Source organism: Sturnus vulgaris, chromosome 22, assembly GCF_052056855.1.
Source record: "Sturnus vulgaris isolate bStuVul1 chromosome 22, bStuVul1.hap1, whole genome shotgun sequence".
In the NCBI taxonomy this organism is placed as follows: domain Eukaryota; kingdom Metazoa; phylum Chordata; class Aves; order Passeriformes; family Sturnidae; genus Sturnus; species Sturnus vulgaris.
The window spans coordinates 9,760,768-9,785,941 of NC_142264.1; the positions used below are offsets into that span (position 1 = coordinate 9,760,768).

The window sequence follows — 25,174 nt, forward strand, 5'->3', positions numbered from 1 at the left end:
ACGTCACGGGGCGGGGCTCCAGTGGCACCGCGGGGGCGCGGCTTAACGAGACTGAGGGGCGGGGCTTTGATGACACATCATGGGCGGGGCCTGCATGGATACGTCAAAAGGGCGGGGCTTAGGGGCACAGCGGAGGGTGGGACATTGATGGTTGCCGGTAGGGGTGGGGTGATGGGGTCATGGGGTCCCGGAGGGGGCGGGGCTTTGCCGCGGAGGCGGAGCGAAGGCCGCGGCTCGTGGCGGTCGCGCGGTGAGTGACGAGCGCGCTCCGGGGGGAGAGGGGGCTCGTGCCCCCCGCGCCCCCCCCCATTCCGCCTGAGGGGCCTCATGGCCGCCCCCCTTCCCCTCAGGCCGGGATGTGCGACCTCGGGCCGGGGGCGACCGGGCGCGCCGAAGGGATGGGCAGCCCTGGGACGTGGGGATGGTGGAGGTGCGGGGCGAGCTCGCTGTGGGTGCAGGCAGCGCTCCCCGCGCTCCGGGAGAGGTGCCCGGCCCGGCCCTGCGGTTCCCAAGGTGACAGCCGGGCCCCGCGGCCGCCGCGCTGCCCTTGCCGTGAGGGAGCCGTGACCCGCCGGGGCTCCGGGCTGAGCCTGAGGGCCCGCATGGCTCTGCTGGGGACCCTGTGGGTCCGTGGGGCTCGGTAGGGAAGGTTGGGGACACCCGGGCACTGCTGTGCTCCAGGTTCGGTTCTCTGAGCTACCCAGGGACAGCAGCACTGCACTGTGTTCTTAAACATCGGAATAGTTCTTGCGCGGATAAACGTCTGAGCCGCCCCTCTGAAGCAGTTTTCCACGTTGGCCTCGTACCTTGAGAAATACACCTTTTTCTTGGTTTGTTTCATGAGTTTTTTGTGGCGTGTTGTGGCTTTTCTGTGTTTTTCCCCCTAGTTTTTTCTTTATGTGGTTTGTGAGACTACCTGGCTTTGATTTCACCTTAGATACAAATAATGTTGAAATGCAGAAAAACAATGTGCGGGAGGTCAGAATTGCAATAAGGGTTGATATTTCCTGGCTTTGGGTATTTGCTGGCACTGGTTGGAAATTTGTACTGTCAGCTACTGACTGGATGTTTGAGTTTGAGCAGAAAGTTGCCAGGTTTGTTGTGGACCTGAGTTTGCAGTAATACAGGAGTTTATTGCAATGATTGAGATATCATTGATTCCACTTCTAAAAGGAGAAGATAAAAGGGAATGTTAAGCAGCTTTTATATTGCAGAATGTGTGATGAATTTAGAATGAAACTTGGAAAGGGTCAGAATTTTACTACTTTTAAAAGACAAAGCAAAAAAACCCACAGTAATTTGGTGTAAATTTCTGGTGGGTGGAGATTGTTCTAACCTTGGTAAGGCAGGTGAGCATGAACTTCCTCCCAATGTGAATGTGGTCTCTTGGATGAAGATAGTTTGTTGCTTTGGCTCCTGTATTTCTGTCAGGTTGGTTGTTAACGTTGTTTTTGTTTTTTAAGTGGTGAAGACCCATGTGGCTAAGTCCTGGCGTGGCACTTCAGTTTAGGCTTTTTAGGTATGGGGATCACGAATATCCTGAATTGGAAGGGACCCACCAGGATCACCCAGGGCAGCCCCTGTCCCTGCCCAGACCCCCCAACAATCCCAGCCTGTCCATCCCTGGCAGCGCTGTCCAAACGCTCCTGGAGCTCTGGCACCCTCGGGGCCGTGCCCATTCCCTGGGGAGCCTGGGCAGTGCCCAGCACCCTCTGGGGGAAGAACCTTGCCCTGAGCTCCAGCCTGAGCCTGCCCTGGGATAACTTGAGGCCATTCCCTCAGGACAGAGCAGAGCTGCAACCCCTGGTGAGTTCTGACCTCAATTTCCCTTTCAGGATGAACAATCCCAGGGCCCTCAGCTGCTCCTCGTGTGGCCCTTTCAGACCCTTCACCATCTTCTTAGCCCAGAGTTACACCTGTATGTATTTCCTATTTTTTTTTTCACTGGGATTCACTGACACTGGCCAGTTTTAATGCCAGTGTGGTGGGGAAGAGGCTGTAGCAGCACATCTTGCACCACTCAGCAAGCATCACATCTTAGCCACTTGTCCTTTTTTAATTTGAGCTTTGTTCATAGCCTTCATCCGTATTTGAGTGTGCAATGGGCTTGTGGTTGCACACAATTCCCAGGCAGAGGCCAATTCTGCCTGTTTGTGCTCGAATTCCAAGCTCCAGAATGCTTACTAGTCCTGCTTTTTGTGTCCAGGTGGATGAAACACTCCTCACAAGCGTTTATTAAGTTGATTTTCAGTCTGTTTGATCTTAACTTGCCTCTGCTTGAGCCTGAGGTCAGTAAAGCTTTTGCAGGATTTTTCATGAGTAACAATATGGCATCTTATAGGATTCAAGTTAATGATCCCAAATCCTGTCATTTATTATGTAATGTTTCCTGAGGCTTTCATCAGGCTTTGGACTCTGCATTATTTTCCCATCCTTCATTAAGAAGGGGGCACTGGGAATAATGTGTGAATGTTGCTGTTTAATTGAAGATTGCTTTTGTAACTAAGGATTTGTTGGTGAAGCTGTGACTTATCTGCTGTACAATACAAAATTAAAGTGATGCTTTTTGCTACAAACACAAAAATTGTTGCAATAAGAACGTTTTTGCTTCTGCTGTCCTCCCCCCCCAAAATCAAGCACTGAAAATATAAGAACTGGCAGGAGTTGCAAGCTCCCACACAACTTTGTGTTGAGAATGGAGGAATTTTGTACAACCATTTCCTACTGAGACTTGGCTGCTTTTCATTTCATATCAGATTTCTCATCTAGGCCAGGTTGTTAACTAAGATGAGAATTAGGATAATTTCTGCCAGTACAGAGGAGAAATTAAATCACCTTTCCAAGTCACTTTTGCATATTTGCTTTTTAATTTTAAAGGCATCCCTGCCACTGCCTCAGACTTGCAGTGGTACAGGGACAAGTTTTGTGGGGTTGTTATTAGTGTTTTTGTTTTGGAAAGAGTTTTGAGGGGATTTTTCACTTCACTTCTCCCTTCACAATATTTGGATTAGTGAGACACTATCCCTGAAAAAAAATCTTAATGCCTGAGAAGGGAGGGCATTGAGAATAATATTCTGCAGTTTTATATTAGTAGCAAATGACAAAATCAACCATGTTCACCCAGTGAGTTTTGAGCAGGGCCCTGAGGAGTTTCCTTTCAGCTCACTTGTTTTCCAGTCAGACATTTGGTCCAAGAGAAGACAGAACTTTTTGTTCTTTTGGCTAAAATGGACTATTTTCTCCTTTCCTCCTTGGTTTCTCTCTTTGGTAATGAAGACCCTTCTACCCAACAGAAAGCTGTCATGGCTCTGCAGAGCTGCCTTCCCTGCCCTGGCCTCAAGGTCACCTGAAAGTTAGCAGGAGCCTGCAGCAGAATTTTGGGAAGTTGAGCTAAAGCACATTGCCAGCATGAACTTCTCCACAAGTCTGCCACTTGTGGCAATCACTGGGAGTCTTGGCAGTCTTTTCTTAGGGAAGGATGAAAAAGACTCAATCTAGTTTATGTTGTTTTTCTCTAGAAAATCCAATCTTAGTTAATCTACTCCATTGCCTTTTGTTTCAATCTAATTTCCTGGCAATGTTCCCAATCAGGTCCTGGAGAACATGATGCCAGTGATTTTTTCATTAACCTTTTTTTCATCTGAAAGCTGGAATCTGCTAATGCAGAGGATAATGGGACTAGTTATTGTAAACAAATTAAATCCTATTTTGTTGTACTTTGTAAACCCTTTCATTTGTTGGCCCTAGAATTAGACTTTCTTGGTTTAGAAGTCAGTCTAGAAGTGGGGGAAATAGCTCTTTTTTAGTTTTCTTTTTTTCTTTTTATAGTTTTTAATGTCATTTCCCCTTGTCTTTTCTTCCCTGTGTTATCAGTTCATGTCTACGAGGGTCTCCAGCTGATTTCCAGTGGCACTTCAGCAACTGTGATTACAGCCAGAACAATGGCTTTGGTTCCTGCTCTTTTCCTCTCTGTGGATATAATCTTAGAAAAGTCTCATATTTGCTGGGTCACAGATGTAAATGTCATTTATCATCTGCTAAAGAAGTTGTACAAACATAAAATCTTTTCAATTTATCTAAATGACTAGAGCAGTCCATGGTAGTTCTAGAGCACAGGCCAAATTCTGCAAGTGATTGAGGCTCTTCTGTTCTCACTAATTGTTCAGCATGTGCTGATATGAATCCTGAGAAGTTGGGAGAAAACTGGGAACAGAATGAAGGAGTTCTGGCATGGAACTCACAGTGAGTGCCCCAAGCTCTCCTGAGACTGTGGGAGAGCCACTTCAACTTCCATAAACCTTCTTTTCCCACACTTACTCATTAGTTATCACGGATTCAGATCTCATTCCTCTGATGAAGGTACAGGAGCTTGGAATATGAGCTTTGTGATATATTTAGCTGATCTTTTGACTAACCTGGATAAGGGGAACCTTGGCAGTCTTGGCTGGTTTTTTTTTTTTTGCTTAAACACTGCATCTGTATGGGCAAGGAGTGCCTGGCAAATGTATTTTGAGGCTTTTTTCACATTGGAGAGAATTGGACTTGGCTGTGTAGGATTAAGAAGTTCTCTGAGGCCACCTATGAGGTGCAGTGCTCATCTGAGCTAATGCTGTGAGCAGACTGGCTGGCCTGCTCCAGAGAGCTGGGAAAAGCAGCTCCTGGAAAGGGATCCAGCTCCTAGGGAGAGGCTCATGCCTGTGACCCAGCCTTGTGTGATGTCTGTAATTGGTGGCTGCACTCAGAGTGCAGTGGGGCAATGGTGGGACAGTGGCAGCGGCTCGTGCCACCCTGGCTGCACTGGGAGCCAGGGATCCCATTCGTCACTGTGAACCTTCCCTGCCCCCAGAGGCGTTCAAACAGCTCATTGGCACAGCTGGACTGCATTTCCAAGCTTGCATCTTTTAATTGGGAAGGAAAAACACTAACAAACGTGGAGCAGACTCAAAGGCAGTGCTCCCAGTAGGAGCCATCCCAGTTCACTGTCGTGCAGCCCTCGGGAAGTGCTGCCATCAGTGGGAGGGCATTTCCGATGGGTAGATCAGCCCTTGCACATCAAAGTGATAAGGGAAGTGGGAGCACAAGGGCTCGAGGAGCACACCCAGCCTCGGGATACTGTGCAAGTGAAATGCAATCAGTGTTGGTCTGGTTTTCTTGCCTCCTTTGTTTGTCTGAGGTCCTGCTCTGATGGATTTGACAAGAGGCTGAGTCACAATTTCTGGGTTCTCTGCCAGCAGGGTTTTATACAAATCAAGTTATCATTGGCTTTGATGCCCTTCATTAACTTGAGGTGAGACATTATCTCATGAGGATGTGTTCAACTTGAGTGTTTAAGGTGGTGTCAGGTGAGGCTGAAGTGTGCTGGAGGAGCATGTTATAGATACTGTCAGGCTGAAACCTGAACAGCTACAAACGAAGTTGGGAGTTCCACAGCTGCCCTCATGTTCCTGTTACAGGCTTGGTTATACTTGTAAAGCCCTTTTTGTTCTCTTTTAATAAAAGGCATGGAGCAGTCTGTAGAATATCCTTCTGTCTGTATAGGTGGTAAAGCCTAATGCACTTGACTCTGATTATTTTGCTTCTAATTTAAAAAACCACTTGGCAGCAGCCTGACTTTCCTTAATTTTCTGAATTCCTCAACTAAAACCCTCCAGGACATCACAGCACGATCATGTGCACTGCCTGTCAGTTGATCCCGTTTTGTGTAACTCTTGCTTCTGATCTTGCTTGAAACCACAGCCCCCACCACGAGGCCCCTTGTGTTGCAGGGCACAGCACAGCTGTTCTTGCACTTTTTCTGCTTTGTCCCTTTTTTTATTTCATAGCAATTGTTGGCTCCAGCTTTCCAAGCAGAGAGGTCCCAGAGCCAGTTATCCTGACAGGGTTTGTCCTGGACACAGTGTTGAAGAATTTCTGCACAAGTGATGATTTATCTGCCTTGTTATTTTATTCTCACTTCCCAGTACTCCTGAAAACTGGCTGATAGCTTTGAAAACATCACATTTCTTCATTATGGGGCAGACAGAGTTGCAGGATGATTTAGGGTAGAAGGGACCCTAAAGCTCATCTTGTTCCATCCCCTGCCATGGCAGGGACACCTCCCACTGTCCCAGGCTGCTCCAAGCCCCAGTGTCCAGCCTGGCCTTGGGCACTGCCAGGGATCCAGGGGCAGCCACAGCTGCTCTGGGCTCCCTGTGCCAGACCTGCCCACCCTCCCAGGGAACAATTTCTTCCTAAAATCTTATCTAAGCCTGCTCTCTCTAAGTATTCAAAACTTTATTAGTTCGAATACTAAAATACTTAAATAGTAAAATAAACTACGCTTGCTTTGTTATATCCAGAAGCAAGCAAACCACTAATTTATCTAATAGAGATATGAATGTTGGAAATGTGTTTCAGTTAATGTATTGGAAAGTAATCTCTGCAATGCACTTAATCAGATCAGAGAGTTCTAAAATCTCTTGGCACTTGTGCAAAGATCTCGTGAGGGACACTCAGGAACTGCTTTTGCTGCTCTGTGGATCCCTGTGTGAGCATCCCAGTGCTTGGTCTGGTCCTAAGCTAATCTGAGCAGTAGTTAATGATTAGCCTTTGATAGAGATAATGATGTGCTTGTCAGCATTATGTGAGGGTTGAGAAACTTTGATCAGTCTCAGACTTACTGCCTCTCTGGAGAAAAAGGCTCTGCTGGAGTCAGTAGATGGAAAAGCTGTCTCTGGAAGAGTAAGTACTCAGCATTTTTCACCCCTGAATCATTTCTGCTTTGGATTAGCAACTCTCTGGCTGTCCAGGGGTTTGAAAATGATGAAAAAGCCAGCATTCAGAGCTCTTGCCCAGAGTGCTTTTTTGTCACTCATGGAAAAATTGTTGATGGCTCTTGTTCTGGCTTTCCATGCCCTACAGTCATGGCTCCTCCTGTCAGAAGAGTGTCACGAGGCCAAGGCTCTTCCAAAGACACTTCCTTTCTAGAGAGTTGAGTTGATTGCTCTTTTCCTCTTCTTCATACTGGAGATCTTCTACTTTGCTGAGATTGTATTTTCAGTGACTCAGTAATTTCAATAATACTTCCAGTAGTTCAGTTGCATCTTCAAAAGGAGAATGCTCTGGTCCATGGATTGGGGCTATGAATTTGTTCTCTGAACCCCTACAAGTATTTGCATTACTACCTGGAAGCTGTTTGTGTATCACTGTGCATCCATTTGCTGTTTGCCAAGATCATGGATCAAGAGTAGGAAGGTGCCTCTGGTGATGGATATTTGGCCTTAACCATCTGCCAAAACAGAGATTGACTTCCTGGGCTTAATTAAAAACCCACTGGAATGGATTTTGCCAAGGGTGACCTGAGTTCTACCTTGTATTTTGCCCATGAACAGCTTGAGGCTTCTCAAAACAACTTGATTCTTGGCTGTGGTAGAACGGGTTTTTGTGTTGAGGTGCTGCAAAATGAAACGAACACATCCATTTCTCCTCTGCAAGAAAAGGTATTTTTTGAAAAGTCAGTCTTGTGAACTCTTAGGTCTTTGATTGAAGCCTGCATTTCAAAGGTGAGCCTGACAGGCCAGAGCAGGAGCTGGACATGCCAGGGTATCCCAGCAGGAGCTGACATCAGCTTGTGGCTGTTGAGGCAGTGTTTGACACAGGTGGAACGTGGCAGCTCCAGGGAAGGGGAATGGTTCAGTGGCCACCTTAAAATGCTGTGTCTGCACATGGACACGCTTCTGAGGGGTAATTACAGACAAACTACTGCTTAAATATGAAAAGAAAGGAGTGCAGTGGAATTGCTCTGCAAGGATACTTTCCCATGTGGTACAAGGTAATGTGTGCCTGGCTGTACTGGACATGGGAAAACGTGTGTGAATTGCTCAAACCAGTATGTCTCACATCATACGTGTGCAATGGACTCCTAAAAATTAACCAGGAGTTTTGGAGTGTGGTTTTCCTGTTATTCACATTCTCAAAACACCTGAAAGTCATTTCAGAACTTATGCAAGTGTTGCCTTTTCTGGGCTAAGTCTGATTATAATCTTGAAAAGCAGCCAGAGAAGGAAAATGAGCCGTGTGAAATGGGCAAGTAGGGTAAGATGTGGGAATCTCCTGTGGATCACGTGTGCTGGACTCCCTTTTATGAGACCTCTAATAAACCAGTGCCATCCATTTATTACCCTCAGGTTTAATTTTACCTGCATGGGACAAAGGTATTTATGCTGTTGCAAGATAAGGTCTGTAAGAGGTAATAAAAGATAACATCTGTAATCCTTCACCTGTATTAAAGGCCCACTAATGCACTTTTGGGATACACTGAGTCACTTTTGGCTCTGAGGAAACTTGTGCTTCCTTTCTTGGGAATGCACTTTTTGACTCTGCTTTCATTTTGTGTCTCCTGAGATTATTTTACAGTTTTGCAGGATTTAGGGCTTGAAGACACCATAAAGTCAATCTGGTCAGAGCTGTTTATGCTGTGTGGCCTGCTGTGTCCTTCCCACTCCAGCAAACCATGGAGCAATGGTTTATCAGGATTAACTTGCAAATAGTTCCCTGTCTTGTATCCTGACATATCTATCATTCCTTAGAGATGGAATGCTTCTGCATGTGGCCACTGAACAGCCACAGACAAGAATCTGTGTCCTTACCCTGTGGACAGATACATTTTTGTGGGAGGCAGGCTCCTTTCCATACCTACAAGCGGTGCAGGAGGTGTTGCATGTGCAGGAATCTGGATGCTGAATTAGTGAGCATCATAAATAAACCTCGTATGCAAATTTTGAAGTTTGTTTCTTTTTTTCTTCATTTGAAGAGAAAACTTCTCCCTTCATTTAAAAAGTGCCTGTTATAGGCAGAGGAATACATGCTAGAAACTGTTCTTGAGTAGGGCATATGAAATAGGAAGTGAAATTCCCCACTGGGCTTGGTTTTTCTAAGGAAGCAGAAATTGTCTAATCTTACAGAATACACATCTTGCAAGTTGGAGTTCCAAATATTAATATATTTTTATATTAAAAAGCTTTTGAAGATCCACAAGGCTCAGGACTGTCCCATTTGCTGTCAGCCTCCCCTGAGGCAGCAGGATGGTTCCTGCTCTCTGGCCATATGGATCACATCTCCCTGGTCACCATTCCTGTGTTTGTTGTGTAACATCTGGGCAAAGCCCACCACTGAGGATAAGGAAGTATCTGTTTATTCAGGAATTACGTAATCTTGGAGATATGGGTCACATGGGCCTGCTTTTCTGTCTCCTCTTCCCGGTGCTGTCCTGTGTCTCCTCACAGCTCAGGATCCTTGGCTGTCCTCAGCTGACCAGTGAATGCTGAGAGTTTTTAGCAGGAGGTTTCCAGGTGGCTCCTGGCTGAGCACCACCCACTCTCCTGCTTGTCCATCTCAACACAGTTCTTACTCCCCTGGCCTTTGAGCCATTCTGCCTTATGTCTGCCTAAACTTCCTCCCTTCCTGCCAGGTTTCTCCTCCTTGGCTGTTGAATCCCGGGGACTCTGTGACTTGGATTTGTGTTCCTGTGTTCCTGTCATGCCCCTGATGATGTGAGGAAGAGAGGTGAAGGTGATGGTATGGCCTGCTGGTCTGCAGACCTGGGCTCATTGCTTCAGAAGGCTCTGATGTGCACAGAAGTGCTCAAGAGCTTCTGTAGATGCCTCCTGGAGGTTGCCTTTGATGGAAACTTGTCAGTTCTAGCTTTGAATTCATGCTGGCATAGGCTAGAAGGAATTTTAGTGTCTGCTGTGCATTTTATCCTGGATGTTTCATAAAGGAATTGTAACGTGGCATCCTGTGCCAGTTTCAGTATCTCTGGTGCTGTGCTGTTCTCTCCAGATGACAGAATCACAGTCAGCTTTGGTACAGCACCTCCTCTGCTTTGGGGGCTGTGGGAGTGGCAGTCACTCCTCAGCTCTTGCATGTCCTGAGGTGCCTCAGTCCTGCCACTTTCCAGAAATGTCTGTGCTCTTGTGTGCCATAAAGGGGGACACCTGCCTCATCCACCCAGACAGAAAGGGGAGCAAGGAACAGCATGGGGCAAATAAGGAATCCAAAAGGCTCGTGGTGGAGGAAATGAAAATGGGGTGGAAAATGCTGTCCATGTACAGAAATTGTGCCCTTGGTGGGCTTGAGCAGGACAAGGCACTCCTGAGTGCAGGAGCCAGAGCCTAGAGCAGAATGGATGTGCTCTGGCTTTGACATCCCAGGGGACGTTGGTGTCCTTGCTGGTTTTGCCCAGAAGGCAGAGATGGCTGGAGCTGGGGGCTGTTCTCTTGGAGCAGTAACGTGGAAAAGGGGAGAGTTTTGTGGTGGATGAAAAGGGAAACTGAAGTATGGAAGAGGTGCCAATCACCTTTTAATTGGCACCACCTTGTCACTATTCCTCTTCAGTAACTGCTGATGTAGCAGCTCCCCTTTGTGAATAAAATCTTCATTGGCATTTATTGGCAATAAAAGCAGCTTGTGGTTGACAGCTTGTGCTCCTGGTCAGCACGCGGGCGACTCCAGGCTAAGTGAGCTTTGCTTTCTTCTCTGAGCTCCACTTCGGATTTGCTTGGCTTATTATAGTCCCTGGCTGGGATTGTTCAAGACAGCCAAGGCTGGAATGTGCTCTGATCCTTGGAAAGTGTCCCACTGGGGACTTCAGCTTAATCTGGGTTCATGCAGGTTGAAAATATTCGTGTTTTATCAGAATGGGAGCAGGTTGTTGCTGACAACTTCATGTCATAGCACTCTTGACGTCAGTTCCTCCAAAATGAGTTTTCTGTGTGCTGCCTGGTTGTCCTTTGTGTGAGTAAGAGTCCCTTTTGTGGATAAGTGTCCTCAGCCTTGTGTCAGCCTCCAGCATCTCTCTGTCTCCCAGAACTCCTTCCCTGGAGCCAGGCTTCTGTGACAGATGTGCTCTGAGCAACATCTGCCAAACAGACTGTTTTGCAAGCCTGCATCCCGTGGCTTTCACAGCAGCTGCCAGACCCAATCCCAGTAGAATTCCTGGTGTCATGCCCTTCCTACTGTTTTGCATTGGGCAGAGCAAGGAGTGTGTTGGATTTGCAAAGGCATGAGAAGGATCCAGTCACATGTACCCACTGCTGTACTGTGAGCCCCAAAGCCTGGTGTGCACCTTCCAAACCATTGTCACCACAGCAGAGGGCAAGGAGCTGTGCTGATGTGCTGAAGAGATGGTGCTGTCTCGTGTCCTGCCAAGAGTGAGGTGCCCTGGGGAGCACGTGCACGTGGGGACCCCAAGATTTGGCCCAACAGTTGGAGGCATGGATCAGCCTGAGATTGCAGCACTTCTTTCAAAGGAAAACATAATGTTCATGGGGTGTGTAGGAATGTGTGTGGGATTCCTTTGTTGATGAGAGGAGTTTCTACCCCTACATTGCTGACTTTGAATTTGTGAGGGACAGAGACAAACCGAGGTGTGACAGTGTTGGTTCTGTCACCTCTTGCTGAAAGTTCTTGTGGTCATGGTGGAAGTGATCTCACCTGTGATCTTACCAAGGCAAAGGCTGGAAGGTGGCCAGCACAAACAGAGGTGTTGCAGGGTAGAGTAGGATAGAAGAGGAATAGGAATGTTGAGTTGGAAGGCACCTTCAGGAACCATCTGGTCTAACTGCCTGGTCTCAGCTCGATGGAGACAGGTAAGGATCACTCCTGGATCTCCATGCAAAGCTCTGTGTGCATTCCAGGTGTTTGCACCTGGGCTGCCTCAGACTTCTCTGCAGAAATGAGTCTGCAGCCAGGAAAGGGCTGGCAAGGACTGCTCGGTTTTGCCACACTTCTCACGAGGATCCTTCTTTGACTGCTTTGTCAGCTCCTGGAGTTGCAGTATGGCTGAGGAAAGTGCTTGACAACAGGGGAGGCTCAGCCTGACTCCCCATTATTTTGCCACCTGTACACAGCTCTTGCCAGCATTTCTCAGCCTTTCCTCTGATGTTACCAGGCTTAGAGTCTGAGGTTTTGTGCTCTGCAGGATTGTTTTCTGCTGCCTTTCACTCCATTGGGCCTGTGGGTAATGACATGGTGTGTACTTCACTTAATAAAGTTCAGTGCATTGTCCTGTAAAGAACAATCTGTCCTGGGTTATTTTTTCTTCTTGTTCAAAGATTACAGATTTCCTGAGGCGTCTGCAGAAGCTGGGAGATTAGGAATGACCGTCCCCTTCTAGGGAAGCCTCTAACAGAGGGTGACCAGACAAGTTTGCTATGAAAATAAACTCCATCAAAGGGCCATTATTGTAGCCATGCTGAGAGGAAGAGCTCTGGCCCCTCCTCAGGTAAAGAGGATTGTGCTGAGTGGCTGTGGCCAGCTTTGCTTTAGTTGTACAGCTGAGGGATGCTTTGATTCAGAGCAGAGGACAGGGACGTTAAGGATTGAACATATGCTGATACTTCATCATCTTGTTTTAATCTTCATTTGAATTAAACATTAATTAATGCATGTAACTGCATCAAGCTGCCAGATGATGTGGTGCAGCTCCAGGAAGCTCGTGTGAGCCAGCATCCCAACTGGAATGCATAGTCTGGAACTGGAGCACTGTTTGGGGTTTTTGCCATGTCTGGGTGCTGTGTGATGGCTCCATGTGGAGATGGCAGCTTGAGCCTTGGGGACACAGCAACTCAGTAAAGAGAGGGACAAACATATTGGTACAAGAAACACAAGGATTTGGCAAGAATAAAATCAGCAAATGATGGCAGCCAGGAGGCCTGAAGGGTGAGTGTTTGGAGGGGCATGTACTGCAGGGGGTGAATGTTGGCCCCAGCCCTGTGATCTGCCTATGCTGCAGAGAACCTGAGCTCAACTCTGGCTCAGAGCATCACCCTTAAACCTCCCTGTGTGGGTGATGAAGTTTTGCTTAATTCTCCTCCCACATCCTGCCTGTGGGATTTGTCAGCACCACCTTAATAATTGTCTGTCTCAGCCTGGGCAAATCCCATCAGTTGTGGGCATGGCTTATGGACAGCAGAGTGGTTTTGATGTGCCAAAACTTTGCCATTACCTTCAGCATCCACAACTGTGCTGTGATGGTTCCAGCTGGGATCCTCAGTGGAGGTGATGGCAGAGGATCAGATCTGTGTGGATTTCTCCCCTCAAAAAACATGAAAACCCTGCACATAATTTTAAAAGCCCATTCTTTGCCTGTGTTGTTCATTCCAGCTGGGAGAGCTGGGTGCTCTCAGCTTGGCTGCCTGTCCCTGCTGACTGCTTCCACCCTGGCATGTCACAGGCTGCCCAAGCATTGTCCCCTTTTGAATCTGAACACAAGATGTTGTCTGCAGCCTTGCTCAGCTGTTTTTGTGCCCATTATTCTCCACTCCCTGCTCTGCAGCCTCTGGCATCTCTGGCTGGACATCCTTCAGAGTGCCTGTCATCCTTCAGATGTTCTGAAACCTGTGGCTGTGACTAGCTCAGCTCCCAGGTAGGAGGATGTGCCCTGTGCCACACTGTGTGTTCCTGCTTGGCTCTGCTGATCCAGTTTGAATCCAGCAAGCTTCCATGGTCAGGGACAAGCCCCAGGAAATCCAAATTTGTACAGCCTCACCTTCAATGTACGTTGGAGCTCCTGAGCTGTGTCCTTCTCTTTTCCTTTATCCAAACCCCTTCTGGTGTGTAGAGCTTTTGTGAAGTGTTAAATTTCTGGGAAAAGCTTTAGGATGAGACTCTTAAGGTGGTGAGGCAGTACCAGGGCAAACCACAGTTCTGCTGTGAGCTCACAAACATTCCTTGAGTTCTTAATATAGCTCTAAGAGTTCCTTCTTCAGGAGTTGTGCAAGGGAAAAACAGAGGTGTGCAATTAAGTGTGCTGGGCACAGCACAGTCCCTCCCTGTGTCTCAGTGCCAGCCTGGGGTTGCTGAAGCTGCTTGGGAGAGTTCCAAGGGGAATTTTCACACTGGGAAACAGCAGTGTGTATCTGTAACACGTGTTCTGCTGCATTACTGGAGAATGTGGTGTTTGTTCCCTGTGTCTTTAAAGTATATCTTTATAGCTTGGCCCAGGGGCCCTGGCTGCCATTGCTGGGTGCTGCTGCAGCATGAACAGGTGGAATTGGTTTTTCCCTCAGCTCTGGAGCTCTGCCTGGGATCCTGGAAGAATCACAAGTCCACCCATTTGGAAAGGAAGCAGTTAAAGTAGAAAAGTTTGCCAGGAAACTGAATAAACTAAAAGCAGTGCTTAGGTCTCCTGATGAGGAGCCCACAGCCAGAGCCAGTGAACAGAGCTGCAGTGTCTGCAGGCTCTGCTCCCCTCCCACTCCGTTTACAGCGCTGCTAAACAAAAAAGGGATTGGCCTTGGGACCACAAGCTGGGAGCCAGTGGAGCTGGGTCTGCCAGGGGCACTGCTGTAAGTAGAGCACCAGGAACTCCTGGGTGCCTTTTCCATTCCTTCTGTGTTTTTTCTGTAGCATTCCTTTGTGTCATGCAGCACTGAGCCATGTGTGATATGTAAGCAAGAGGTCTTTACTTCTCCAGCTTGCTATTTTTAATAATTTTCCCATGGCTTTCTCTTAGGAACTTTGATTTTAATTCTTAGTAAATATTGCCAAATCTTTCTCGCTTGTTCAGGAGAAGAGAGGGACCTCCTGACCCTGTTCTTGCTATAAGAAGTGTGGGTGGAGAGATGTTGGGTATGAATCAGTGCAGCTGTGCTGAGAGGAGTTGGGAGGGTTCCTGTGTGGGCCATTGCAGCAACACCCTCTCTGTGGGACAGATAACTGCTCTAAAGGACACTTGAAAGGGGATATTTAAGGCTCTGGTCCTTTTGGGCAGAGCCAGTGGAATCTCATTTCTTGGGCTTTCTGAGCTGATTTGGGAAAGATGAGGCACTATTTAAAAGGGAAGAGTTGGTACTGTAATTAGTATTGATTTAGGGCTCCAGTGTTAATCCTGTTGGACTTCTGATTTGGAAAGGGGCTTCATTCCCTTTGGGACTTTAAGGAAGATCTGTTTGACTCTGAGCTGATTGTAAAGTATTTTCTGGGAGCTTGGTAGATTCTTCCCATAGTGTGTCCTGTTTCTGCATTGAGAGGTGTATTTTCCTTGGGTGTTTGCCACAGGAAAAGCTGTGGTTTGCTGTGAAGTTGCAGGACTCTGGATGAACACAGCAGAAGCAGTGGGTTGGGAAGCTGTGGAGGGGGTTATGTGTAATGGCAGTGATCTTTGGCTGAGACCTGCTTGAAAAGACTGCTCCGGCTTTAGCATCTCATCAGGTCCAGCTCGTCGACCTGCACTCGTGTGTGCCCTGCCACTTCCTGCCTGTCCTCCCCTTCTCTGTGCCCTGGAGTTGAAAACGTGGCCTCCTGGTGTATGTGGGGTGAGGCAGCACTGGTTTGGTGTTGGTAGAGGCTGAGGTGAGTCCTGGTGCTGCCAGTTTGATGCTGTCAGATCCTGCTCCTGGCTGCACTGTCCTGCACCAGCCTGGTTTGCAGAGCTGGGACAGAAAGCTCAGTGTGAGCAGGGCCTGCCTAAGGTCCTGCTCAGAGAAAGAGAAGTCATGTGTGGATTTCTGAATCTTGCAGTTTTCCTTAAAAATCTGAGGAGTTGTGAAATGGAGGCTGTGGCTTCTCTCACCTGGGGTAACAGCACTGAGAGGGAAAGAAAGAAGCCCTGGAGGACAATTTCCTCATTCCTCTCTCCTGTTCCACCCTGTTTGTTTTCTTAGGCAGTAGGTTACAGCAGAGCACAAAAAAATTATTGTGTGTGTGTGTGTCCCTTGTGACAGGTACACCCTGGGGTCTGTTCCCTTCAGTGTTCAGAGTTACCTGAGCCTGATGCAGCCGTGGGCTGGGGCACATCCTTCTCCAGGGCTCCATGCTCAGGAATCCACTCCAGTGCCTCTCCCTCTCAGTGCAAACACATGGAGCAGGCAGCAGCCAGAGAGCAAATCACCCATTCAGGCAGAAATACCTGCTGAAGGGCTGCCTTTGTACAAGGCTAAACCTATTTAAAGAATTTACAGTAATGGAAACTTTAGGGGGGAGGATTTTTTTCCTTCAGGTCTGGAGTCAGCCTTGTGAAAGCTCCACCTTCTTGTGACACACAGAACTCCACATCTGTCAACTTGTTTCTTAGGAGCTGTGCAAACCAACCAGGGATTTGAAATATTACATACCCATTAATCTGCTGCTGCTGGCCTACATATTGTTTTTTACCTCGAGGCTTAGATAGAGATCTCCTAAGTTGTAAATCAGTCTGATTCTCCACTGGAACTGATTTATTTTTAAACAGAAATTTATCCACTGTTGGTTACCTTCAGTGACACAAAACACAGCTGAAGTGGCTCAGATGAGGTTATTTCCTTTTAAGCTAGTTAATGCCCCATCCTTTCAGGATCTCATAAAATGTCCTTCAGTGTTGGGTTATTGCAGCAAGGGGTTGGATTTGGTGTTGCAGCACTGGGATGGCATGTGAGGCTCTATCCAGGTGAGGTTCAAGCTTGCCCTTTTTAACCTGTGCCAAGGCCTGCCCAGCCACAGGCAGCCACTCCTGAACACCTGACCTGTTCTTTGTTCCTACAGTGTCAATATCCTGAGAACACATCCACTGTTTCTCCCTTTCTGCAGACAAATGATGATCAGTGAGAAGGAAAGGAGTGAAAAGCTGGACACAGCCCAGCCATGAAGGCAGTTTTTCATCTGGTAACCAGCCAGGGCTTCTGTGGGCTTCTGTGGGCTTCTGTGTTTTGGAACCTGCTGAGCTTGGCAGGGATGTGAAATCCTAAAAGGAATAAATAATCATTGGACAGTAGTTGCTGGTGAGGATGTTGTATTCAAAGGAAAAGCAATGGATCAGTCAACTGAGAGAAGAGGGACAGCTCTAAACTCTGCTCCCTGTGACAGGGACAGGAGCCAGGGAACGGCTGGAGCTGGGCCAGGGCAGGCTCAGGCTGGAGCTCAGGGCAAGGTTCTTCCCCCAGAGGGTGCTGGGCACTGCCCAGGCTCCCCAGGGAATGGGCACGGCCCCGAGGCTGCCAGAGCTCCAGGAGCGTTTGGACAGCGCTGCCAGGGATGGACAGGCTGGGATTGTTGGGGGGTCTGGGCAGGGACAGGGGCTGGGCTGGATGATCCTGTGGGTCCCCCCCAGCTGTGGATATTCCATGGTTCTGTGATTCCAGGAGATTTTGGCTGCAGGAGAGGGGAAGTTCTTGTGTTACGTCTTTCCTCTCAGCACATTTACCTTTGATCCTGTTGGTAAAGCACTTGGGCTATTCTTCCTTTCCTGATGCAAAAGACAATTTGAAATTTGTGTGTTTTGGTAGAGGATTCCTTCCCCAAGTGTTTGTATTTTGGGACTGCAGTTCTAGAGCCTGAACGTTTCAGCTCTGGAACAGGATAATCTTCCAAGCTGTGCCATATGGAAATCACACTGGGCATTCTGTGAATGAAGTCTTTCTGTGTCAGCTGAGCCACTGCTTGCATTGTTCTCTCTCCTTTTTGTCTCCCCACAAACATTTTTCTGGTCTCACACACAATCAGCACAAATCAGGGACAAAGTGAGCTAAAAAATATTAGCAGAAATATGGACAGAGAATTCATTCTGCTTTAGCCAGTGCCACTGGATTCCATGACAAGTTACTTCACAGAGGATTATTGTGAGGTTGTCTGATGAAATAAGAGATGGGTTACAAACTTCATCAGCACAGAGATGAGAACATCTATGCAACATCTGAGCTATGGGTTCCTGATGTCGCTTCTTGGTGCTTCCCTGCATTTTTTACTTTCAATACCTGCTGGGTGTTACTTCTGTCTTTCTCTTGAGTTCCTTCCCAGCACTGCTGGGGAGTTAGTTTCCTTACCTTCCCCAAATCTTTAATTTCTCTCATTGCTCACTTTCATTTAACCCCAAAGCCCCTGGATATCCCCTGTCATGGATGCTCCACAGGGCTGCACTGGTACTGGTGTTCTGGGCCAGCAGTGTCCCCTGCACAGGGTCACTGTCACATGCTGAGCCAGCTCCACCACTCCACCAAAACGCTTTCAGGGTTTTATTTGCTACTTTCAGTTTAGAAAGCTCTTCTAGAGTCTCATTTCCTCTCTTCAATCTAAATATAGCCGTGCCTACCTGTTCAAACACGATGCTTTTGGCTTAAAAATCTGAAAAAACATACTTGTAATCTCTCCTGATGGTTTATGTGGAAGGAAGTCTGTCTCTCCTTTCTTTTTAAACTTTAATTTGAAAAAGTGTCTGAACTTTGCTTTTTATTTCCCTTGGTTTTACTTCAGTGCAGGACTGGAGTGGGGGGGTACAGAGGATTCCAGGCAGGGTCCAGCAGGACAGATGCTGTGCTTTTCAGGTATTCCCAGGTTATTTTCTCTCTCACTGCTGTTTCTACCTGATGATTTTCATTTCCCACCAGCAATTGCCAGCCCAGGCAGTGCTGGGGCAGAATGCAGCAGCCATGCTCACAGGTAACCATGGAGGGTATTTTTATTTTTTTTTTTTTTTTTTTTTTTTTAGTTTGTCCAGACATCCCTGATTTGTTGTAATCAGATTAAGGATTGGGACTGGCAGCCTCTTGAGTGTTTCTCTCATTGTGGGTAATGTGATTAGAGGGGAGATGTGGCAATGTAAAGCTCATGGAAATGAAATTGGATTGCCTGTAGCAGTTGCAGACCTTTGCCTGGCAGTAGGTGTTGTACCAACTAACACAATTTCTGTGTTAAACTGTTCCCAATAAAATGCATAGCTGTCAATTAAGAGAAATCCTGTGATCTGATCCTTTAGTATATGCAATTTAAAGTGGTGCCTGTGATTTTTTTGCCCCTTGCAAGACTGCAGTTGGGAAGGGGCTCTGTTTTTTTCCTCATGTAGATAAGAAATGTTCCTTTATGCTGAGCACTTGCCCCAGGTGCCATCTCAATCAAATTAGGCTGCAGAGGGACACACCTCCTATAAAGTGTGCTGCTGTGTGCTCTCTGTAGCCAGAGCAGGACCATGAGGAAGCTCCAGGACCTTTCCACAGGCAGCACTTCTCAGTGGCTTGGAATATTTTCTTATGCAGTAGAGAAACCACATTCTGTTTAGAAAAGGGCTTCATTTTTTGTTTGTTTTTCAGGGTCCCACTTTTCTATGTGCCTTTCTGAATCTTTGTGTCCTCAAGATGTCTCACCACATGAACAGCTCCATGGTGCCAACGTCGCATCCTCCCGAGCATCACCACCCCACCACGGCCTCGGGACACGGTCACGACATGATGATGATGATGGTAAGTGGAGAAGAATTTACCAGAGAGCTTTTCCTTGTCTGTGGTTCAGAGTAACTTGTCATCTTAAAGACTGTGCTCTTGAGAACTGGAAATGAACCTGAGCTGGAAGATAGGAATCCATCCAGGTTAAACCAGATCCCATTGTGGGTCTTCTGCAGTGAAGGAGCAGCATGAGGGACACAGAGCAGGAAATGGATTTCAGAGCTGGAGATCCTTTGGCAAAATTGTCTTTTCTTGCAAAAACCTTTCCAGCAGCCAGCCTGCTGTCTGCTCTACAGCCAGCTAAATGCAAAGCAAGAGTTTTCTTTCAGGAAATGAGTGAATGGAGTTCTCCAGGCTGGCAATGAGAGCCCCTCAGCCCTGAGAGGATTGCCCAGCAGTGTGAGGGGCTGTGCTGAGCTCCCTCTGTTCCTTCCCTCCTGAACTCCCAGAGCACACTGGGTTTGGGGAGCACAGCACTGCCAGGGCTGCTTGCCATACTGGCATTAAGGCTGTATTGGTCCTGATTCCTGCTGCTCCAGCTGACTTTGATTCCAGCAGGTTCAGACTTGTGCATTCTGGCATCACTGAGGCTTTGCAGAGATCCTGGCCAGAGTTTCTGTGGAGATGGCCAGAGGATCAATGTTTGTGTGTAGTCAGTTCTAGGAACTTTTTCAGCTTTTGCTCCTTTTCCTAAACACTTTTGGAATGAGTTTCAGTTTATTAAAATATGTCTGTTTATGGTTAAATTTCAAAAGGAGGGGGGGGAGAGCGCACATTTCCATATCAAGTAAGAGTGTTCTCAGGAGTGGATTTTGCAAAGCTTCAGTTGGAGTTTTTGTCAGCTCTGTGCCTGAGGAGAGAACCAAGAATCTCTGCTTCTATTTCTATTGCAACCAGTGTCACAGCAGGAGAGGAGAGCACCAGAACAGTCTTGGTGGGCATGGCCCACGTGGAGCTCTCAGTCCAGCACTGCCACTGCTCTCCTTGTGAATCTCTTCCCATCATCTCAGCTCAGTATTGGCATCCCTGGGCCATTACTTTCTATGTAAATATAATTTCTTTACAAATGTCAAGCGTTTACAGGATAGTTACAGGACCCTGCCTTGCCCTGCAGCTGAAAACTGTGAGTAATTGCACAGGATTTTGAATTCATATTGCAAATGAATCTGTCAGGGAAGGCAGTACATAGGTACAGCATGTTAGATAACAGACTGAGCACGTTTAATGTGTGTTTTCCCATTCCTCACTGGTACCAAGTAACAGGCTCAGCTTCAGCTGCGGTTCATTGATTTATGTGGGTTTTGTTTTAAATGTAAATATGTTCAATTCATTGAAGAGATGAAAAGTACTCTCTAAAAGGTGTTTTACAGTAATTTCTGCTCTGGGGGAAATGAGCTGATCCTTATGGATCTGAAATGAATCATAATTCTGAGCTTCAGCAAATAACCTTAATTAAGCAATGAGGGAGGTTCAAAGAGAAGTTCCTCTTGCTTGGTCAGGACTTCCCATGTGAAAATCCTGTGTGCAGCTGTGCCCAAGACATGCCAAGCTGTATTTACTCAGGTGGGAAGTTTGTATCACCTCCAGCTGACCTGAGGATCTTTGATGTCTCCCCTTCCCACAGCATTCACTGTGCAGGCTCAGGAGCCCTTATTTTCACCCAGGGCAGATGTGGACTGGCTTTACCTCCTTGTGTAGCTGTGTTTTTAGGCCTCTGTTTCCCATAGGATATTGGGAATTCCATAGGGAGACAACACTGCTGGCATAGTGCAGAGGACTCACCTGTACAACCCTTACCTGTATCATACAGACGAGGTCCAAGTGTGGGGAAGGCAGAGTGCCCTGTACCCCAGTTCCTGAGGGGATAGGGAGGCAAGGAGGAGCTCCATGGAGACATCCCCAGTCCCTGATGGCTGCTGATGCTGAGGAAAAAAGGAGCTCAAAAGCAAGGAGAAGGCACTTCCCTGGAGTTCTGTGAAGGGCAGGACCTCCTGCCCAGGGCTGCTGAAGCAGCTGGGAACTGCAGCCTGGAGCATCTCATCCCTGTCTCTTTTGTGTCTACTGGAGAGTTTCTTGGTGTTTAGGTGGTGACCAAATAAACTGATCTGAGTTCTTGTTCTGATACAAACCCCATTGCTACACCTTGCTGTGAGCTCCTTGGGATGAGCTCTTAAGGCTCATCTTGGTGTTCTTTGTGTTTTGGGCAGGCCATGACTTTCCACTTCAGCTATGAGAATGTGCCATTGCTGTTCTCTGGACTTACAATCAATTCTCCTGGAGGTTAGTAACGCTGTCTTGTGCAGTCCAGACAAAAGGTTTGCAGTTGGTGTTTCAGGATTCATGTTTCAGGAATTACCTTGTTACTTGTGCTAAAAATCTGTGCTCATGCTGTGTTGAGTCTGGTTTAAATGGCATCTCTGGGGTGAAAGAAAAATGGAGATATTTGTAGAATTCAAGAGTTTGGTTTTATTAGCAAAAGTGATTGCTGCTTTTGCTTTCTGTGTGAAATTGCAGTGAAAGTCTGGATGAAATTCCCATTTCCCACCTATCTGTGCATGCACACGGAGCTGGGCTGTGCCTGTGCAGCACAGTGGGGTTGTTCAATCCCAGAGTGACTCTGCTGACACATTCTCCTGCCCAGAGACAATAATGTTTCCTCTCTTGTCAGAAATGGCTGGTGCTTTTGTGGCTGTTTTCTTCCTGGCCATGTTTTATGAAGGCCTTAAGATTGCCCGGGAGTGTCTGCTCCGGAAATCCCAAGTCAGCATCCGCTATAACTCCATGCCAGTGCCTGGCCCCAATGGCACTATCCTGATGGAGACACACAAAACCGTGGGGTAAGGATTACACTTCCTCCTAAAGCAAAGCTCTGCAGGTGAAACTGGCACAGAAGGAACTTTGTGCAGCCAGTTTTGATCTCTGGAGAGTGTCCTGGGTGAGAGTGACTGGGATGCTGCGTGGCATTGGAGGATGGGGGACACCTGGGCACCCTCAAGGATGGGGACAAAAGGAGGAAAGCAGCAAGGAGCCAGATGAGCTTGAGGTTTTTGTAATGAACATGTTTGGGGAGTTCCCAGGAACAGAGTGGGGGTGTTACATCCAGTGACCCCGACAGAAAACACTCGGAATCCTTTTGTTGACAAGTAGTCAAGGCCTCTGTGCATTCAGCTTTTGAGTGGGGAGGTAAAAGAAGCTTGGCAAATTCTCAGTTAGGAGTTGTGTCCTCCCAGCAAGCTCCATGCTTGCTTTGCTCTGTGAGCAAAACCACAGCTCCAGGTGCCAGCTGCACTCAGGAGTCCCTGTCAGGGTTGGTGCCACCTTCTCTGCCATCCCACACCCACCTTGCTGCCCTGGCAGCTTTCACTTTGGGGATGTGCATTTCCCACCTGTTGCATTTACTGACCTGTTCGGGTTTGTGTTCCCAGCCAGCAGATGCTGAGCTTGCCCCACCTGCTGCAGACTGTGCTGCACATCATCCAGGTGGTGGTCAGCTACTTCCTCATGCTCATCTTCATGACCTACAACGGGTACCTGTGCATCGCCGTGGCCGCTGGAGCAGGCACCGGATACTTCTTCTTCAGCTGGAAAAAGGCAGTGGTGGTGGATATCACAGAGCACTGCCATTAACACTGGGTGTGCCCTCAGGCCTCTCCACCCCATCCCTGCAAGAGCAGCCACCCGAGGACTGGAGCATTCCTAAGCTGCCAAGAGAATCATGATAAAAAAAAAATCAACTGGAGTTCACCATGGGTTCCTGGAGGGGTGCAGGGATGTGAGGAGCTGGGACACGCTGTTCCCCTTGACTCTTGAGTCCATGGCAGCCGTTCTTGGCCAGGATTTGCTTCATTCTTAGATTATGCTGTGATTGAAATTAGTTGGCTGACAGAACTGTAGAAATTATTATTCTAAAAAGAAAAGAAAACCAGTTTATTTTTAAATTGTAAATGCTCGTCAGTGAGGGTTTAATGAACGTGAGGAAAAGATCAAAGTTGCCAATAATGTGTGAATGGCTGTTTTAATTTTGATTTTCTTGCAATGTGTACATAATGCCAGGGGACGAGATTGCCCTGGCATTGTGGCTTTTGGGGCCAATGACACCTTTTGCTGTAGGACTCAGTCTCTGAGAAAGATTTGGTGCTGCACATCAGATACGCTCAGGTGTGTCCTGGCAAGGGAGGACTTTGACCCAAGGATGTGACTTGTGTGCTTCTGTGGTTGGATGAACCTGCCCTCCAAGCCCACCAGAGGATGATGAGTGTTGTTAATCTGATGTGTCCAGCAGCTTTACTCAGTCCCCAGGGAGAACACTTGAGTTTGGTTGCTTTCCCTTTCTAATTATGGATCAGATGTAGGATAATAGTTCTGTATTTACAGGGCAAAAAGATTCCAAATAAACCATTGATCCCACAGGTACTTCATGTGGAACTGCACCTGGATGGAACTAGAGCTAAGCTTGAACTGGTTCTATAAATGAGCCAAGAGGTAAATAATGATTTCATGACACTAAAGTTAAAATGGCTGGAGGGTATTCCTGGATGGAGGTGAAGGGGGAAGACAACCACGTTCCTGTAAAGGAGAGGTTTGGGGAAGAGGAGAAGGAAAACACAGGATTGCAGCAGCCTTCAGTGTCTCCTCAGGTGAAATTTGGAGGAGCTTGGGTTAATCAAAAAGTATTCCTGACACAGATGACTCCTCTTTGTCTTCATAATCACAGTGTGCCCATGCTGGAGGTGCAGGTTCTCCTCCTGGAGTGCAGTGGGGGACAGGTGCTGTGGTGCAGTGAAGAACTCAGTGCTGTGGGCTCTGCTCAGTGCCCAGGCAGGACAGGCTGTGAGGGGGCAGAACCACCCTCCTGCCTGTCTGGTGCCAGGCCAGGCTTGGGGAGCAGCTCTGGTTTAGCACCTGGAGGTTAAAGTTGTGCAGAGTGCAGTGCAAAGCTGGAGTCTTCCCTCTTCCCAGCTTGCCCAGTTTGTGCTTGTAACTGGCTGGAAGAGAAGAAAGTGGGAATTTGGGAAAGGCACTGAGAAGAGGCAACACTTTCAGACTGGGACTGGTATCTGGAAGATGCCATGAGAACAGGGAATCCTGCGGGGATAAAGGGTCTGGGCACACACAGGAAGGTTTTTTGTCCCCTGAAGATGCTGCTGGTGACTGCTGGCAGCAGCTGTGAGGAAAGCTCATATTTGGAATGAAATTTTTTAGCCCCTGAGCCTTAGAGGGTGAGGCATCCCTGTGCACCTGGGTGCTCCATGGTGCTGGTGCTGCTGTCCCTGCATAGAGCACACCCTCCCATCCTCTCTAAGGAAATCCAGTGCTGCTGCTACCGGGGCTTGAATTGCACCTCCCAAAGTCAGCCCTCCTGGGCTGATGCCAGCTGTTTATTTGGACATCTTGTTTTCTCTGGACAGTGCAACTAGAGAATAAAAGGAGCTGAGTTAAAAGGAAGCTTAAGTTCCTAAATAGCTGCTTTCTGTAGCAAATTCACATCTGGGTGGAAGAGGTAAAGTTATTTTCATGGAAAAGTTCTAGCCACCTCCTGCTGAGAGACAGGAAAAGTGCTTCCTTCCCCAGTCTGATCTTTGCAGGGAGTTGTGTCTGTGACAGAACTGGTGCCCTCTATGCACCTGTCACAAAGGTAAAACTCTCCTGTGCCCTCCAGGCAATCATGGGAGGGGAATCCTGACCCTCCCCATACATGGAGAGCTGGGAGGAATGTTAGTGTTGCACGGAGAAAATGGACAATCCCTTCCCACTCCTGCTGGAACTGAGAGGAAATCTGAGTGTCAGAGAAGGCTGGAGCTGTTGAAATCTGGAGGTGGTGGTTGTTGTGGGAGGTTTGCACTGGAGGGCTTGGCCCCTGAAGGAGCTCAGAGTGACGTTGCCACTGCTGCCATTGGTTTTTCTGGAAAAGGTTGGAGTTGTTGCCATCACAATCACAGGCTGGAGTGAGGAGTGGCAGTGTGGTGACACTGGTCACCTCAAATACCTCTTGCTGTGTCTCTCTT

The 25,174-nt window shown here is 47.7% G+C and overlaps 1 protein-coding gene across 3 annotated transcripts; it reads left to right on the plus strand.

The window, feature by feature from the left end:
- The first annotated feature begins 174 nt into the window (after positions 1-174).
- On the plus strand, positions 175-23,582 carry SLC31A1 (solute carrier family 31 member 1). 3 transcript variants are annotated; one of them, XM_088177456.1, is made up of 5 exons: positions 175-250; positions 19,038-19,187; positions 21,377-21,449; positions 21,838-22,006; positions 22,595-23,582. In XM_088177456.1, exons 2-5 carry the CDS (start codon positions 19,083-19,085, stop codon positions 22,794-22,796), a joined length of 549 nt encoding a protein of 182 aa, XP_088033582.1. In that variant the 5' UTR covers positions 175-250; positions 19,038-19,082; the 3' UTR covers positions 22,797-23,582. The 3 variants fall into 3 exon arrangements, with proteins under 3 accessions (XP_088033582.1, XP_014736542.1, XP_088033583.1); XM_014881056.2 differs by lacking the exon at positions 175-250 and adding an exon at positions 6,650-6,720; XM_088177457.1 differs by lacking the exon at positions 175-250 and adding an exon at positions 14,097-14,327.
- Positions 23,583-25,174: the final 1,592 nt, after the last annotated feature.

Excerpts from the sequence above, each read along its gene's own strand:
- SLC31A1 (XM_088177456.1), top strand. The coding sequence starts at position 19,083 with ATGTCTCACCACATGAACAGCTCCATGGTGCCAACGTCGCATCCTCCC. Across the intron at positions 19,188-21,376 it reads ACGACATGATGATGATGATG|GCCATGACTTTCCACTTCAG; the intron begins GTAAGTGGAGAA and ends TGTTTTGGGCAG. Across the intron at positions 22,007-22,594 it reads GAGACACACAAAACCGTGGG|CCAGCAGATGCTGAGCTTGC; the intron begins GTAAGGATTACA and ends TTGTGTTCCCAG.